The sequence below is a fragment of the Pseudophryne corroboree genome, chromosome 3 (assembly GCF_028390025.1).
Source record: "Pseudophryne corroboree isolate aPseCor3 chromosome 3, aPseCor3.hap2, whole genome shotgun sequence".
In the NCBI taxonomy this organism is placed as follows: Eukaryota; Metazoa; Chordata; class Amphibia; order Anura; family Myobatrachidae; genus Pseudophryne; species Pseudophryne corroboree.
The window spans coordinates 781,492,184-781,508,848 of record NC_086446.1 but is presented as its reverse complement, the minus strand read 5'-3'; the positions used below and the strand labels follow the sequence as shown (position 1 = coordinate 781,508,848).

At 48.1% G+C, this 16,665-nt stretch overlaps 1 protein-coding gene across 1 annotated transcript in view; it reads right to left on the bottom strand.

The window, feature by feature from the left end:
* Positions 1-16,665, bottom strand: part of GPAM (glycerol-3-phosphate acyltransferase, mitochondrial) — a 44,289-nt gene that overhangs the window by 22,807 nt on the left and 4,817 nt on the right. Inside the window, exons 2-4 of the mRNA XM_063963332.1 lie at positions 14,218-14,331; positions 11,071-11,156; positions 4,605-4,714 (exon numbers count right to left, since the gene is read on the bottom strand). Of these exons, the coding sequence (XP_063819402.1) occupies positions 4,605-4,714; positions 11,071-11,156; positions 14,218-14,331 (310 nt within the window). The remainder of the gene's footprint in view (positions 1-4,604; positions 4,715-11,070; positions 11,157-14,217; positions 14,332-16,665) is intronic.

The window sequence follows — 16,665 nt, the reverse complement described above, 5'->3', positions numbered from 1 at the left end:
GCATGTGTGTGTATCTGGCACTGTGGGGGCATGTGTGTGTATCTGGCACTGTGGGGGCATGTGTGTGTATCTGGCACTGTGGGGGCATGTGTGTGTATCTGGCACTGTGGGGGCATGTGTGTGTATCTGGCACTGTGGGGGCATATGTGTGTATCTGGCACTGTGGCGGCATATGTGTATCTGGCACTGTGGCGGCATATGTGTATCTGGCACTGTGGGGGCATATGTGTATCTGGCACTGTGGGGGCATATGTGTATCTGGCACTGTGGGGGCATATGTGTATCTGGCACTGTGGGGGCATATGTGTATCTGGCACTGTGGGGGCATATCTGTATCTGGCACTGTGGGGGCATATCTGTATCTGGCACTGTGGGGGCATATCTGTATCTGGCACTGTGGGGGCATATCTGTATCTGGCACTGTGGGGACATGTGTGTACCTGGCACTATGGGGGCATATCTGGCACTGTGGGGACATATCTGTATCTGGCACTGTGGGGACATATCTGTATCTGGCACTGTGGGGGCATATCTGTATCTGGCACTGTGGGGGCATATCTGTATCTGGCACTGTGGGGGCATATCTGTATCTGGCACTGTGGGGGCATATCTGTATCTGGCACTGTGGGGGCATATCTGTATCTGGCACTGCGGGGGCATATCTGTATCTGGCACTGCGGGGGCATATCTGTATCTGGCACTGCGGGGGCATGTGTGTATCTGGCACTGCGGGGGCATGTGTGTATCTGGCACTGCGGGGGCATGTGTGTACCTGGCACTGTGGGGGCATCTCTGGCACTGTGGGGGCATCTCTGGCACTGTGGGGGCATCTCTGGCACTGTGGGGGCATCTCTGGCACTGTGGGGGCATCTCTGGCACTGTGGGGGCATCTCTGGCACTGTGGGGGCATCTCTGGCACTGTGGGGGCATATGTGTATCTGGCACTGTGGGGGCATATGTGTATCTGGCACTGTGGGGGCATGTGTGTATCTGGCACTGTGGGGGCATGTGTGTATCTGGCACTGTGGGGGCATGTGTGTATCTGGCACTGTGGGGGCATGTGTGTATCTGGCACTGTGGGGGCATGTGTGTATCTGGCACTGTGGGGGCATGTGTGTATCTGGCACTGTGGGGGCATGTGTGTATCTGGCACTGTGGGGGCATGTGTGTATCTGGCACTGTGGGGGCATGTGTGTATCTGGCACTGTGGGGGCATGTGTGTATCTGGCACTGTGGGGGCATGTGTGTACCTGGCACTGTGGGGGCATGTGTGTACCTGGCACTGTGGGGGCATGTGTGTACCTGGCACTGTGGGGGCATGTGTGTACCTGGCACTGTGGGGGCATATCTGGCACTGTGGGGGCATATCTGTATCTGGCACTGTGGGGACATGTGTGTACCTGGCACTGTGGGGGCATATCTGGCACTGTGGGGGCATATGTGTATCTGGCACTGTGGGGGCATATGTGTATCTGGCACTGTGGGGGCATATGTGTATCTGGCACTGTGGGGGCATATGTGTATCTGGCACTGTGGGGGCATGTGTGTATCTGGCACTGTGGGGGCATGTGTGTATCTGGCACTGTGGGGGCATGTGTGTATCTGGCACTGTGGGGGCATGTGTGTATCTGGCACTGTGGGGGCATGTGTGTATCTGGCACTGTGGGGGCATGTGTGTATCTGGCACTGTGGGGGCATGTGTGTATCTGGCACTGTGGGGGCATATGTGTATCTGGCACTGTGGGGGCATATGTGTATCTGGCACTGTGGGGCCATATGTGTATCTGGCACTGTGGGGGCATATCTGTATCTGGCACTGTGGGGGCATATCTGTATCTGGCACTGTGGCGGCATATCTGTATCTGGCACTGTGGGGGCATATCTGTATCTGGCACTGTGGGGGCATATCTGTATCTGGCACTGTGGGGGCATATCTGTATCTGGCACTGTGGGGGCATATCTGTATCTGGCACTGTGGGGGCATATCTGTATCTGGCACTGTGGGGGCATATCTGTATCTGGCACTGTGGGGACTTGTTTGTACCTGGCACTATGGGGGCATATCTGACACTGTGGGGACATATCTGTATCTGGCACTGTGGGGACATATCTGTATCTGGCACTGTGGGGACATGTGTGTACCTGGCACTGTGGGGGCATATCTGACACTGTGGGGACATATCTGTATCTGGCACTGTGGGGACATATATGTATCTGGCACTGTGGGGACATATCTGTATCTGACACTGTGGGGACATATCTGTATCTGGCACTGTGGGGACATATCTGTATCTGGCACTGTGGGGACATATCTGTATCTGGCACTGTGGGGACATATCTGTATCTGGCACTGTGGGGACATATCTGTATCTGGCACTGTGGGGACATATCTGTATCTGGCACTGTGGGGACATATCTGTATCTGGCACTGTGGGGACATATCTGTATCTGGCACTGTGGGGACATATCTGTATCTGGCACTGTGGGGACATATCTGTATCTGGCACTGTGGGGACATATCTGTATCTGGCACTGTGGGGACATATCTGTATCTGGCACTGTGGGGACATATCTGTATCTGGCACTGTGGGGACATATCTGTATCTGGCACTGTGGGGACATATCTGTATCTGGCACTGTGGGGACATATCTGTATCTGGCACTGTGGGGACATATCTGTATCTGGCACTGTGGGGACATATCTGTATCTGGCACTGTGGGGACATATCTGTATCTGGCACTGTGGGGACATATCTGTATCTGGCACTGTGGGGACATATCTGTATCTGGCACTGTGGGGACATATCTGTATCTGGCACTGTGGGGACATATCTGTATCTGGCACTGTGGGGACATATCTGTATCTGGCACTGTGGGGACATATCTGTATCTGGCACTGTGGGGACATATCTGTATCTGGCACTGTGGGGACATATCTGTATCTGGCACTGTGGGGACATATCTGTATCTGGCACTGTGGGGACATATCTGTATCTGGCACTGTGGGGACATATCTGTATCTGGCACTGTGGGGACATATCTGTATCTGGCACTGTGGGGACATATCTGTATCTGGCACTGTGGGGACATATCTGTATCTGGCACTTTGGGGACATATCTGTATCTGGCACTGTGGGGGCATATATGTATCTGGCACTGTGGGGGCATGTGTGTATCTGGCACTGTGGCGGCATATGTGTATCTGGTACTGTGGCGGCATATGTGTATTTGGCACTGTGGGGGCATATGTGTATTTGGCACTGTGGGGGCATATGTGTATTTGGCACTGTGGGGGCATATGTGTATCTGGCACTGTGGGGGGCATATGTGTATCTGGCACTGTGGGGGGCATATGTGTATCTGGCACTGTGGGGGGCATATGTGTATCTGGCACTGTGGCGGCATATCTGTATCTGGCACTGTGGGGGCATATCTGTATCTGGCACTGTGGGGGCATATCTGTATCTGGCACTGTGGGGGCATATGTGTATCTGGCACTGTGGGGGCATATGTGTATCTGGCACTGTGGCGGCATGTGTGTATCTGGCACTGTGGCAGCATATGTGTATTTGGCACTGTGGCGGCATATGTGTATTTGGCACTGTGGCGGCATATGTGTATTTGGCAGTGCACTACTGGGGGCATATCTACTGGGGCATAACTACTGGGGGCAGGCTAATTTTAAGTTGATAATTTTTGTATGGCCCCCGAAGGATTTTATAAATGTCTAAATGGCCCTTGGTAGAAAAAAGGTTCCCCACCCCTGGACTAAGGGGATATGGCAGCACGGACGGTGTAATGGTTAGCATTACTGCCTCACAGCACTGAGGGTCATGGGTTCGATTCCCACCATGGCCCTAACTGTGTGGAGTTTGTATATTCTCCCCGTGCTTGCATGGGTTTTCTCCAGGTACTCTGGTTTCCTCCCACAATCCAAAAATATACTGATAGGTTAATTGGCTCCCAACAAAATTAACCCTAGTGTGAATGTGTCTGTGTGTACATGTGATAGGGAATATAGATTGTAAGCTCCACTGGGGCAGGGACTGAGGTGAATGGCCAAATATTCTCTGTAAAGCGCTGCGGAATGTGTGTGCGCTATATAAATAACTGGTAATAAATAAATAAATAAATAATAATATTCTTGTTCTCACTCGAAAATAATCTTAAACGGTGCTACAGCCAATCAGCTCCTGTCATTTTCCAAACACACGACAGCTAGGAGCGGATTGGTTGGAGGACCATTGAAGATTAGTAAAAAGTGATAACAAGAATACCACTCATTATTTAATATGCATCAGATAACGAGTAGGATGTAATATTCTAACGGCTCTTCTACTAATAACGTTATTAAAGCGCCAAATACATTTCTAGGTGTAGGTCCCTTCCAGCTCCTTTGAACTGTATGGAAATCACACAGCTGTACCATATATATTAACACAAACCCCAAGGTGCCTCATGCCTCAATGAGGTCACTAGTAGCTATTAATTGATTTGCTGCATTTTTTTAATAAACATAGGCGCACAGAATGATCGCCCCCCACCCATGTGTATATCAGAACATGTGGAGACTTCGCCAGTGTCAGCAGAATGAATATACTTACTAAACAAGACGTGATTTGCCAGATTTGCAATAATCTGCCTTCTGAAGGGGCTGTCCACACTCAGATCGGCATTAGCGATGAGCCCGTTCTCAGCCACAGAATCACTGGGTCTACAACCACAAAATACATACAATGAAACAACAGACATTCCAACTATTCAAAATCTACAGACAAAACTCTATATACAACCCAACAGTAACAAAGTAACACATGTTACGCTAAAAATACAGATTAAGGGAAAAATGAGCCCATTGCACAGATGCGCTGGAAACATAAGTGGAGAGAAAGGACAGAATGGGACTGGAGAGGTTAAACCCCCTCAGGCTGGGGGCGCACCTGGGAAATATACGTTATTTCTCCTAAGTCCACAGGGATATGGTGGAGCAACAGCAGATCTGCACCCTCCCAGCCTGCAGCGGGCCTGGCCTCCCAGCATGCAGCGGGCCCATCCATATTCTGGCCTCCCAGCATGCAGTGGGCCCATCCATAAATCCCCGCCTCCTGGCTCAGGCAAATCAGTTGTTTTCCAAAAGCTCAAGGCAGGAGCATCACGTAGAGTCCTAATCAGGCGAGAAGAACACACATGCACACCCTTCCGTACAAGAAGGAAGAGGTTAGTGAGTAAAAGGATCTTCAAATTCTGTGCATCAGGGTAGGATCCCTGTGGACTTAGGAGAAATACCGTTATCAACGGTGAGTTCTTACCATAACGTATATTTCTCCTGCAGGGTCCACAGGATACATTGGGATGTCCCAAAGTAATTTAGTGGTGGGGACGCTCCTGATTGGACAGGAGAATCCTTCGCCCAAATCCAGCATCCTGAGAGGCAAAAGGTATCCACAGCATAATGTCTAATGAATCTGTTAATGGAAGACCATGTGGCTGCCTTACATATCTGTTCTGCTGAAGCACCACGCTGTGCTGCCCATGATGGACTAACCTAACGAGTAGAGTGAGCAGAGACATTAGCCGGAACAGGGAGCTCAGCTCGAGAATATGCTTCTGAAATAATCATCTGAAGCCACCTCGCCAGCATCTGCTTATCAGCAGGCCATCTTCTCTTGTGATATCCGTAGAGAATGAAGAGAGAATCTGTCTTTCTGATGGCACTGGTACGATCTACGTAGAGCCTTAAGGCATGGACTACGTCCAACGATGCATCTCCCGCAGAAAGATCTGGCCCCTGGAAAGCCGGGACTACAATTTCTTTGTTAAGGTGGAATTTGGACACCACCTTAGGAAGATACCCAGATTTAGTTCTGAGAACTGCTCTATGTGGATAAAAAAAAATAATAATCAGAAATGGAGGACGACATAACAATGCCCCTAAATCTGAAACTCTTCTAGCTGAAGCCATGGCCAGTAGAAAGAGAACTTTAGCGGTAAACCATTTAACCTTTATCATTCCTGCCTGAAGGAATGCTAGGATTCTGGAAACTGTGAATGACCTGGGGTCAAATTTCCGTTCACCGCACCTTTGAATATAAGCTTACCATATTCTGTGATAAATGCGAGCTGAGGAGTGTTTCCTTCTCTAAGCATTGTTTGAATTACCTGTTGTGAGAATCCTCTTGACTTCAGAAGGGAGGTCTCAAGAGCCACGCCATCAAAGACAGTCGATTCAGATGTCTGTGATGACAAGGCCCTTGAATCAGTAGATCTTGACATTGAGGCAGTAGGAATGGAGCATCCATCATCATCCTCTGCAGATCTGTGTACCAATGTCTTCTGGGCCAAGCCGGAGCTATCAATATCACAGCAGTTTTTCCTTGTTTTACCTTTCTCACCACCCTGGGTAACAGGACAATGGGAGGAAACACATAGGCCAGATGAAAGTCCCATCTCACTGACGGGGCATCCACAAAGATCGCTTTGGGATCCTTTGTTCTTGATCCGTATGCAGGCACCTTGTGGTTCTAACGAGACACCATGAGATATATCTCTGGCAACCCTCATCTGTCGACCAGGGTCTGGAAGACTTCTGGGTGTAAAGCCCATTCATTTACATGAATGATGTGCCGACTGAGAAAATCCGCTTCCCAGTTTAGGACCCCTGGAACGAACACTGCGGACAAGGCTGGAATATGACGTTCTGCCCACTTTAACGTGTGACTTACTTTTTTCATTGCTTTCCGGCTGCGAGTTCCTCCCTGATGGTTGAGGTACGCTACTGCCGTTGCATTGTCTGAGCGGATCTGGACTGGTTTTCCCCGAAGGATGTCCTTTGCCTGATTAAATGCCATGTATATGGCTCGAGGTTCCAATATATTTATTGGCAGGCAACTTTCTTCCTTGGTCCACTGCCCCTGGAAGCAATTTCTTCCTGACACTGATCCCCAGCCCTGAAGGCTGTCATCTGTTGTCAGAATTTCCCAATCTGATATCCAAAAGGGTCTCCCTTTGTCCAGATGGGCTGTCTGTAGCCACCAGGCTAATGACCTCCTTACTTCCAGAGGAAGAAACATAGTTTGCGGTTTTATTGTCTGATGAAACCCATTCCACTTGGTAAGGATCAGATGTTGTAGAGGCCTTGAATGGAACTGCGCATACTCTACCATGTTGAATGTTGACACCATTAATCCCATCACACGCACTGCTGCATGAATGGATATTCTTCGACTGTGTAGAAGCTCCTGGATCCATAACTGAAGTTTGGTTATTTTGGGCAGAGGTAAAATTACTCTCTGAAGGCTCGAATCCAATACAGCCCCAAAGTGAATCATCCGTTGTGACGGAACCAAAGGTGATTTTGCCCAATTTATGAGCCAACCGTGCTTCTGCAGACACTCTATTGTCTGTTGCAGATGACACAGAAGCAATTCATAAGACTGTGCCAGGATTAAAAGATCGTCGAGGTATGGAAATATTCTTATCCCCTGCTGGCGGAGATAAGATGCCATAATCACCATCATTTTGGTGAATACTCTGAGGGCTGTGGCCAGTCCAAATGGCAGAGCATGAAACCGAAAATGCTGCTGGAGGATAGCAAACCTGAGATAGCGCTTATGGGACAGGGCTATAGGAACATGCAGGTAAGCATCCTGTATATCCAGGGATACCATAAAATCTCCCGGCTCCATGGCCAAAATGATGGAACGTAAGGTCTCCATATGAAACAGAGGTACCCAAATGTACTTGTTCAGCATTCTTAGATTGAGTATGAGCCGGAACGACCTGTTCGGCTTCTGGACTAAAAACAGGTTGGAGTAGAAACCCTGTCCTCGTTGTGCAGGAGGAACCAGAATGATTATTCCTGGCTGAAGCAATTTCTGAACTGCCTCTTGCAAAACCCTGGCCTTCGTTTCTACAAAAGATGGGCTGGTACAAAAAAACCTTTGGAGGAGGGTTTTTCCTGAAAAGCAAACACATAACTGTGAGATACTGCTTCTTGCACCCAGGCATCCGTGGTAGACTGCTGCCAGATTTGCGCAAAATGAAGAAGTCGGCCTCCCACCCTGGGGTCCCCCAGGTGGAGGCCTGCACCATCAGGCTGATTACTTATCTTCTGTTTTAGAAGCCAGTCCTCTGGTGGCCCAATGCTTTTTAGTCGTACCAGACCTGATATACTGGGACTGTTTGCTATCACCCTTTCCTTTTGCTTTTCCTTGTGACTGAAAGGGCCGCAAAGCTGGAATTTTAGGCTTAAATTTGTAAGTAGAAGGAAACTTCACTTTCTTGGAGTCTGCTTCTGACTCCAAAATACTGGTTAACTCTTTACCAAAGAGAATGTCTCCAGTAAAAGGTAACGACTCCAAAACTTTTTTGCATTCTGAATCCGCTTTCCAGGTGCGTAGCTAAACTGCTCGGCGAGCGGCTAGTGTTGAGGCTGATGATTGAGAGGCAATAGTACCCATATCTAAGGCTGCTTCTTCCAAGAATATTGCAGCCTGTTTGATATGTGCCACGTGGGATTTTTGCACTCTAGATGTCATTGAAATTTCCTCTTCCAATGCATCTGTCCAGGTAGCCACTGCTTTACCCATCGAGGCTGAGGCCATGGCTGGTCTAATGATTGCCCCAGACAGGGAAAAAAAAATTTTAAGCAAACCATCTACTCTCCTATCCGTGACAACATTTAATGATGTTGAAGGCAGAGGTAATCTAGATATTCGCACTAAGAGAATCACATGCGTATCTACTTTAGGGGCTACCTCTATCTTTAAACAGTCCCCAGTCGGCAAAGGATAATTGGAATTCCATTTCCTAGGAATTCTAAATTTCTTACTGGGCGTAGCCTACGCCTCTTCCATAATTTCCGTCAGCTGTTCTGATCCAGAAAACTCAGTCTTAACTGTTTTGAGTCGTTTAAATACAGGTGCCTTGGATTTTAACACAGGCTCTGCTGATTCTTCGAAGGATAAAATGGATTTCATTGCAGTAATCAACTCGGATATGTCCACTGAGCTGAGACCTCCTTCCTCATCCTCATATGCAGAACCAGAGTGTAATGAGTCTTCGTCCTCTGATGAATCCTCATCTGAAACATGTGTAGACTGTGAAGATGTTGTGTGTCTAAAGGATTTACTTACCACTGGCCTTTCAGCCTGTGTTTGCCGAGGGGCTGCAGTTGAGATAAACCGCAGGTGGAATGCTGCACATAAGGGTTAATAGTATAACCTATCGCTGGTACAGAAGTTGGAATTATCCGCTCAGCTATACTGGATAATGTCTGTGCAAACATAGCCCACGGGGGATCAACTTGCACCTGCATCTGCCTTGAATTTTTCAAGAGACCTTGGTGAAAGCTAAAACAGTTTGCAAACAACCCAACCTGAACCAGATCCTGAGAGGTTAACTCAGCTTTACACAAACATGATGTGAGTGCCGGTGCTGCTGTGAGTGTATTTTCCTCACCAATGCCGCTCTTAGACATGATAAATAATCAGACACTTTCACAGTGTAATACACAATTTGTGACTGTAATCACTTTAAAATGTGTTAAAGTGACATACAATCCGACCCTACCCTGCTTAGCACCAGCATCGAGGATCGGAGTAAACTGGCAGAATTTATAGCAAAGTCAGCAATCAAACTAGCAGTCAGTCATAAGTTACACATTTGTATAATAAGTAATATGAGCACATATTCAACTACAGATACAATTCAAGTATGTAGGAGAAACCTATTACTGCATTACTTTATAAAAAAGTTTTAACCGTATTCAGACACATAGCGAAAGAAACCACAGTAATATCAAACTCCCATGCATTATGCACTTATCCAACTAATCGTACTCACAGGTAGATAGAGACTTAGGGGGACATTTACTAAGCAGTGACAAGAGCGCAAAAGTGAGCCAGTGGAGAAATTGCCCCATCAACCAATCAGCAGCTCCGTATCATTTTATACTATGCAAATTATAGATGTTACTTCAGTGCTGATTGGTTGCCATGGGCAACTTCTCCACTGGCTCATTTCTCCGCTCTTATCACTGCTTAGTAAATGTCCCCCTTAGTGCTGTATAGCCCGTACTCAGGAGAGTGGGATACAGGGAGACTTACCCCGCTTCCAGGATCGATCAATACGTTTTGCAACGCTGGGTGGATTCAGACGCTATAAGTGTACACCGCCGCTCCGTGAACACAGATGCCCAAGTGAACACCGACACACCAGTCACTCAGCCACCTATACGGAGACTGGGTCCCTTAGTACACAGCGTCTTGGTCGGAAGCGGGAATTCAGTTCATGGCGGGAGACTCGGAGGAAACTGGTCATGAACCGGGAACAGGGGCGACCAGGGGAACGTCTGACTCCCCACTGCTGACACCAGCCCTAGGGATTGCTGCCTCATGCTACCCCTGGAGCCTATGATCCCTAAGGCTAAGGCCTAGTGCCGGTGCACTCTTGGTGGCAGCCACGTCAGTGACTGTTTGGTAGTCTCTATCCAAACAGTGCAGCCTCGTCAGTCTTCCCCCTCTAAGCGGAACCGATGCCTTACCTTCTCCCCGTGCTCCGGCCACAGCCTGGTAACGTCTCCTGGACCTGCTAGTTTTATCCGACACAGACACCCGCCGAAACAGCACTGTACTCGTGGGTAAGCGTTGTCGCGACCCGGCAGGGAGTTGTTGGAGCGACTCTTTCTAATGTACGTATAAGATGCAGTTTAGAAAGATCTCTCAGAAAAAATAGTAAGACTACAAAAATAAAATAAAAAAGCTTATGGTTGCTAAAAATCTGCAGCCCTCTGACCATGGTCCGGCTCCTGCCGCACCAAACAAAAAACTGATTTGCCTGAGCCAGGAGGCAGGGATATATGGACGGGCCCACTGCATGCTGGGAGGCCAGAAAGCTATGATCGATTGGGATATGGTTGAGCGGCAGCAGATCTTGCACCAAAGTATCCAGTGGATACCCTGTGGACCCTGCAGGAGAAATGTCCTTTTCTTTTTACTATGATAGTGAAGCAAAGCAGGCTGACACATTAATACAATTATAACTGTCTTGGAATACCCAGCAGGGCCCCACCTGGCGGAGAGGATTGCAGGCAGCAGAGCTTGGTCCAGAGACAGGGGTGCAGGAGATGGCTTCTGCCTCTGGTTCTCTAAATATTCCTGCAAATACAGACGCGGTTACCTCAACGCTATAAATAACCATACACATCAGATATACAATGGGAGCTCCAGGCACCTGGGGGCAGTTAATACCCGGCATTATTGGGGAAGCATGGTTGCACAATGTTCAGCAGTGCTACCTCACAGCTCTGGGGTCTTGAGGTCGATCCTCACCAATGACAATTTTATTGGCCTGTGTGTACCCTCTTGCAGCTTTTACTAACACGCTTTTTTTCCTTCTGGTTCCTACTGTGCTTCTCAGTCACATAATTGTCTAGCATCAGGCAGTGGTTTATAGGGGTTTATTTACTAAGCGTTGGATAGTGAGAGTGGAGAGAGATCAAGTACCCAACTGCCATGTTTCAGGGCATGTTTGCAAAATGACAGTTAGGAGCGGATTGGCTGGTACTTTTTCCCTCTCCAAGGCTTAGTACATCTGCCCCTATTTATAGATTTACTGTGTTCTACGCGTGGAATCCAGGGATTAATGTCTAATCCCAGGGTAACAAAGTACAGGAAGGAGCCAGCACAAACTCATCTCAGCCGCCTTAAAACCATTGGAAGAAAAAAAACTGTCACACACTTATAAGAAGATACAACGGGCCTAATTCAGACCTGATCGCTAGCAGGGGATTTTTGCACTGCTGCGATCAGATAGTCGCCGCCTACGGGGGGAGTGTATTTTAGCTGTGCAAGCGCATGTGTAGCAGAGCTGTACAAACAGATCTTGTGCAGTCTCTGCGCAAGCCAGGACTTACTCAGCCGCTGCGATCACTTCAGCCTGTCCGAGACCGGAATTGACGTCCGACACCCTCCCTAAAAACGCTTGGACACGGCTGCGTTTTTCCAACCACTCACTGAAAACAGTCAGTTGCCACCCAGAAACGCCCTCTTCCTGTCAATCTCCTTGCAATCGCCCGTGTGAACGGATCCATCGCACAAACCCATCGCCGAGCGGCGATCCGCTTCGTACCTGTGCAACGCGCCTGCGCATTGCGGTGCATGCGCAGTTTGTGCCTGATCGCAGGCTGTGCGAAAACGCTGCCTAGCTATCAGGGCTGAATTACAGGTTATCGATTTCTTGCACGTGTTGAACCCTCTTCCTTTAGGAACTGTAAAGCGATCTGTCCTGGATTCACTTTTGATTTCCTCGTTATACCTCCTAAAGGGTACGACAGGCCTTCTGGGCGTTTGTTATCTATCCTGACACTATGGGCCGGTTCGGCATTGCCTGGAAATTCCGAATGTGGCTGCATCTCACAATTTTTAGCAAGTGAAGTAAATCGCGATGACAGCTTCTATAGACTTCGCTGTTGTTCAAATAGATCAGACTCAGGATACCGGTGGATGCCCGCATACGATGTCCGATTGCCAGAATTGCGAGGACATTAGGTGCGACTCAGTAGCTGGCCCTGTATTTCTGTATATCACTTTCCCTATGTGAATGGAGTAAGACAGAGGAAATGAGGAAGCAGATTTGGAAACAAGGGGGGTTATTCAGAGTTGATCGCTCGCTAGCTATTTTTTGCAGCGCTGCGATCAGATAGTCGCCGCTTATGGGGAGTGTATTTTTGCTTTGCAAGTGTGTGATCACATGTGCAGCCGAGCGGTACAAAAAAGTTTTGTGCAGTTTATGAGTAGCTCAGAACTTACTCAGCCGCTGCAATCACTTCAGCCTGTCCGGTCCCGGAATTGACGTCAGACACCCGCCCTGCAAACGCTTGGACACGCCTGCGTTTTTCCAACCACTCCCTGAAAACAGTCAGTTGCCACCCGCAAACGCCTTCTTCCTGTCAATCTCCTTTCGATCGGCTGTGCGAATGGATTCTTCGTTAAATCCATCACTCAGCAACGATCCGCTTTGTACCCGTACGACGCGCCTGCACATTGCGGTGCATACGCATGCGCAGTTCTGACCTGATCGCAGCGAAAAATCCTAGCGTGCAATCAGGTCAGAATGACCCCCAAGATCTCATTCGGCAAAGTACCAAATATAAAGGCCACAAATTCCTCATTTTTACCATCCCGGGCTAAGCAAAAATCTGAGCATCCTAATATAAATACAGTAGGCTGAGAAGTACAGAAGGAAGCTACAATAATACATTTGCAGAAGGGCACAGGCTGGATAGACAACACATTAATATCACCAGAAGGTGGAAACCCCTTTAAACCAGAGATTCTCCTTAAAGTGACAAAAGTGGAATAAACGTCTGTGATTTCCTGTGGTTACCAACACAGACAGGAGACCAGCGCCCGATCTAGCACTATACGGCTTAGGCTGCAGCCTAGGGCACCAGTACTCGGGGGAGGCAGATGTATTTGCCGATGTGACCATGTAACTTACTGCTAAAACCTTTACCCGATGCACATTGCGCCGCAGTGCCATCTAGGTCAGCTGGAGATCAGCAGCGCTCATCCTTACAGTCTCCCACTAAGAATCTTCTTGTCTGGGCAGATATGTGTGTGCGCGTGTATTGGAGGGGGTGCTACATGTGCGTTATTGTAGGGGACCCAAAACCCTTAATCAGGTCCTGCTAGAGACACAAATCTATTGCCACAACCTGCACGGGGAGAAATGGTGCAAGAGGATGTATAAGCCACAGTAGCCAAATGTCAGCTGTACATTTCCTAGAGATGACAGAACGGGTTCCTACGGAAAATAACAGTTCCCTTGCACCAGAATTCACAAATGTTTCTCACGGTGTGGGACAGTCAGCGGCAGAGAGACAAACAGTGGGGAAGGGAGCGCTAACAATGACCCCTATTCCCCAGGTAGCCTTAGGCATGACGGTATGTTGTCTGGTTGTGACAGGAGAGAGTAATCTCCCTCTGTGGCAACACGGATAACTAATAGTAACTGAACACAAGCGCCAAGTGCAGCATCCAGCCGGGGGATTTAATTCCTGCTGACTTCCTCCCACCGTATCTGGGCGCCGGACTCTGCTGCATCACACTGAACGGCCTGTGCAGACAGATACCACAAGCTACAGCAACACGTGAGGAGGAGAAGCAACGTACAACATGGCGCCACAAGTGTGCCCTATACCCGGGCTGTACTTACTTTCAGAGAGAAGGGCTGTGCGAAGTCCACGCGTACGCAGCCGTAGTTCTTCCTCAGCATGGTGAACACCCCTCTGGCGATGCTCCACAGACTCTCGTCTTTCTTGGGTTTCCCCTAAAAAACAAAAACATTTTTTTTATTTTTAAAAGTGACGGTGGGTTAATGGGTTACGGAGACGTGCCTGCTGGGGGGGTATGTGATAGGGAGCATGGTGAAAGCAGAGCATCGCCACAGAGTCTCGGGATATATTTGTTTTTTAATGGTCTGACACATTATACGTCTGACATTATACGTAATGACCAATGCAATGCCATCCAGATTACATACAGGAACCGCAAACCGCAAATACATGTTTTGTATTCCATGTAATAATAATAACAGAACACACATTTATAATTAGCTCTCAGTCAGCGCCTCAGCTTACGCTCACTAACACCAACGTGCCCCCGTGTCTGTATGCTGCGTAATGCCCCACACACCAGGCCTCCCTCACCGATCTCCCGCCTCCGGGCCGCGCAGTCTGATTCCCTCAGACTACCAGACTAGAGTAAATATAAGAACTTCTTAAAGCAAAATAAATAAGTAAAGCTAAATAATCACATACACTGTAGCAGCAGCCGCGTCTGGAAACACCATTTCCATATCCGCTCTGAGGCAAAATAAAGCCAGAATGTCACAGTAATATGTGCCCACGGCTGCGGAGCTGAAATACACACATGACATAACTGGAGTGTTTATACTTCACCAAATATAACCACTACCCTGCCCGCTCTCACTCTTCTGCGGCACGCAGACATGTTTACACTGGTATGCCACGCTGGGCTTTCTGGCTCATTCTGGTGTTTTGGGGTGCCACACCCTGCACCTAGATATAGCGCTAGGGACCCCAAATATACAGAGAGGCCTTGATGCGGCTTTGGGGCTTAACCACACATTTGCGCAAATATGTGTAACGAAGATCTCTGAATTCTATTATCATGTGGGATTTATATCTGGTTACTGTTATCATTCAGGGTGCTGGGGAAACAATTGCCTTTTTTCTTGCTCAGAAATACCCCTTCCTTTCGAGCACCTGAATGATATCACTAAGCTAATTGAGCATCTACCAATATATATGTTTGTTGTGAGAGGCAGAGAGGTTCCTGCATTAGGAGGAGGTGCAGGCCCTGACATGCCACATGGAGCATTATGGGGTTGCTCCAAGGTAGGTAGCTCTTAGCTTAGACATATTTTAGTAAGGAGCCATTATCATGTGGCTCCTTGCTGGTTAATATTAGACCCAGATTGGGGTAATGGAGGTGTGAGGTGTGGTGCCTCTGGACTGGCTGAGCTGGATGGCTTTAGTGTGGCATACCTTTACATTCTATTAACACTTTTCACTTATTAATTTTCTAACACTATTTCTCTATTTTAATTACATTTCATGTTTGTATCACTGTCTCTATAGCTTCGGCTTCCTAAATACTAATTTATTAACACTATAGTTTTTTACACTGGTATGCCACGCTGGGCTTTCTGGCTCATTCTGGTGTTTTGGGGTGCCACACCCTGCACCTAGATATAGCGCTAGGGACCCCAAATATACAGAGAGGCCTTGATGTGGCTTTGGGGCTTAACCACACATTTGCGCAAATATGTGTAACGAAGATCTCTGAATTCTATTATCATGTGGGATTTATATCTGGTTACGGTTATGATTCAGGGTGCTGGGGAAACAATTGCCTTTTTTCTTGCTCAGAAATACCCCTCCCTTTCGAGCACCTGAATGATATCACTAAGCTAATTAAGCATCTACCAATATATATGTCCAGAGTGACTGACAAGCCTGACAATCTTGCTTTGCAGAAACACAATGGGGCAGATGTATTAGGTCTTGTAGAGTGATAAAGTGGAGAGAGAGCTAAAGGACCAATCAGCTCCTGTCATTTTTCAATCACAGTCTGCAACATGTCAGTATGAGCTGATTGGGGGGGGAGAGAGAACGCCTCAGCCAATGTATTGACTGGTGGTCTCATACACAGAGCCAGGGATATAACAGCAACACAAGCGTAATCTCAGGATATCAACCTGTACCCTATCCAATTAGGAGCGGTGTGCATCATAACTAATAATGCAGCCATACCTCAGAAAATGCAATTTTCGTGGGTTTGGCGGCTGGCTGCAGTTGCACCAATCTCCGGAATGCTTGGGGGCAGTGGGCAACATCATCTATAGATGGCGTTACCCTATAGAAGCCTATGGGCTTCTTTTCGTTTTTTCCCCCCCTGAGAAGTATCCAATCGGATCCCACCAGGCACCCCCTTCGGCACGTGCATCACTCGTCGCATAAGTAGATGGACTACAGAGTCATAAACCAGACAGTCCACACACTACAAAGTTCTCATCTGGAGAGCTGTCATGTGCTGATATATTCACGCGTACGGAGTTAGCAAGCGCTGATATGTATGT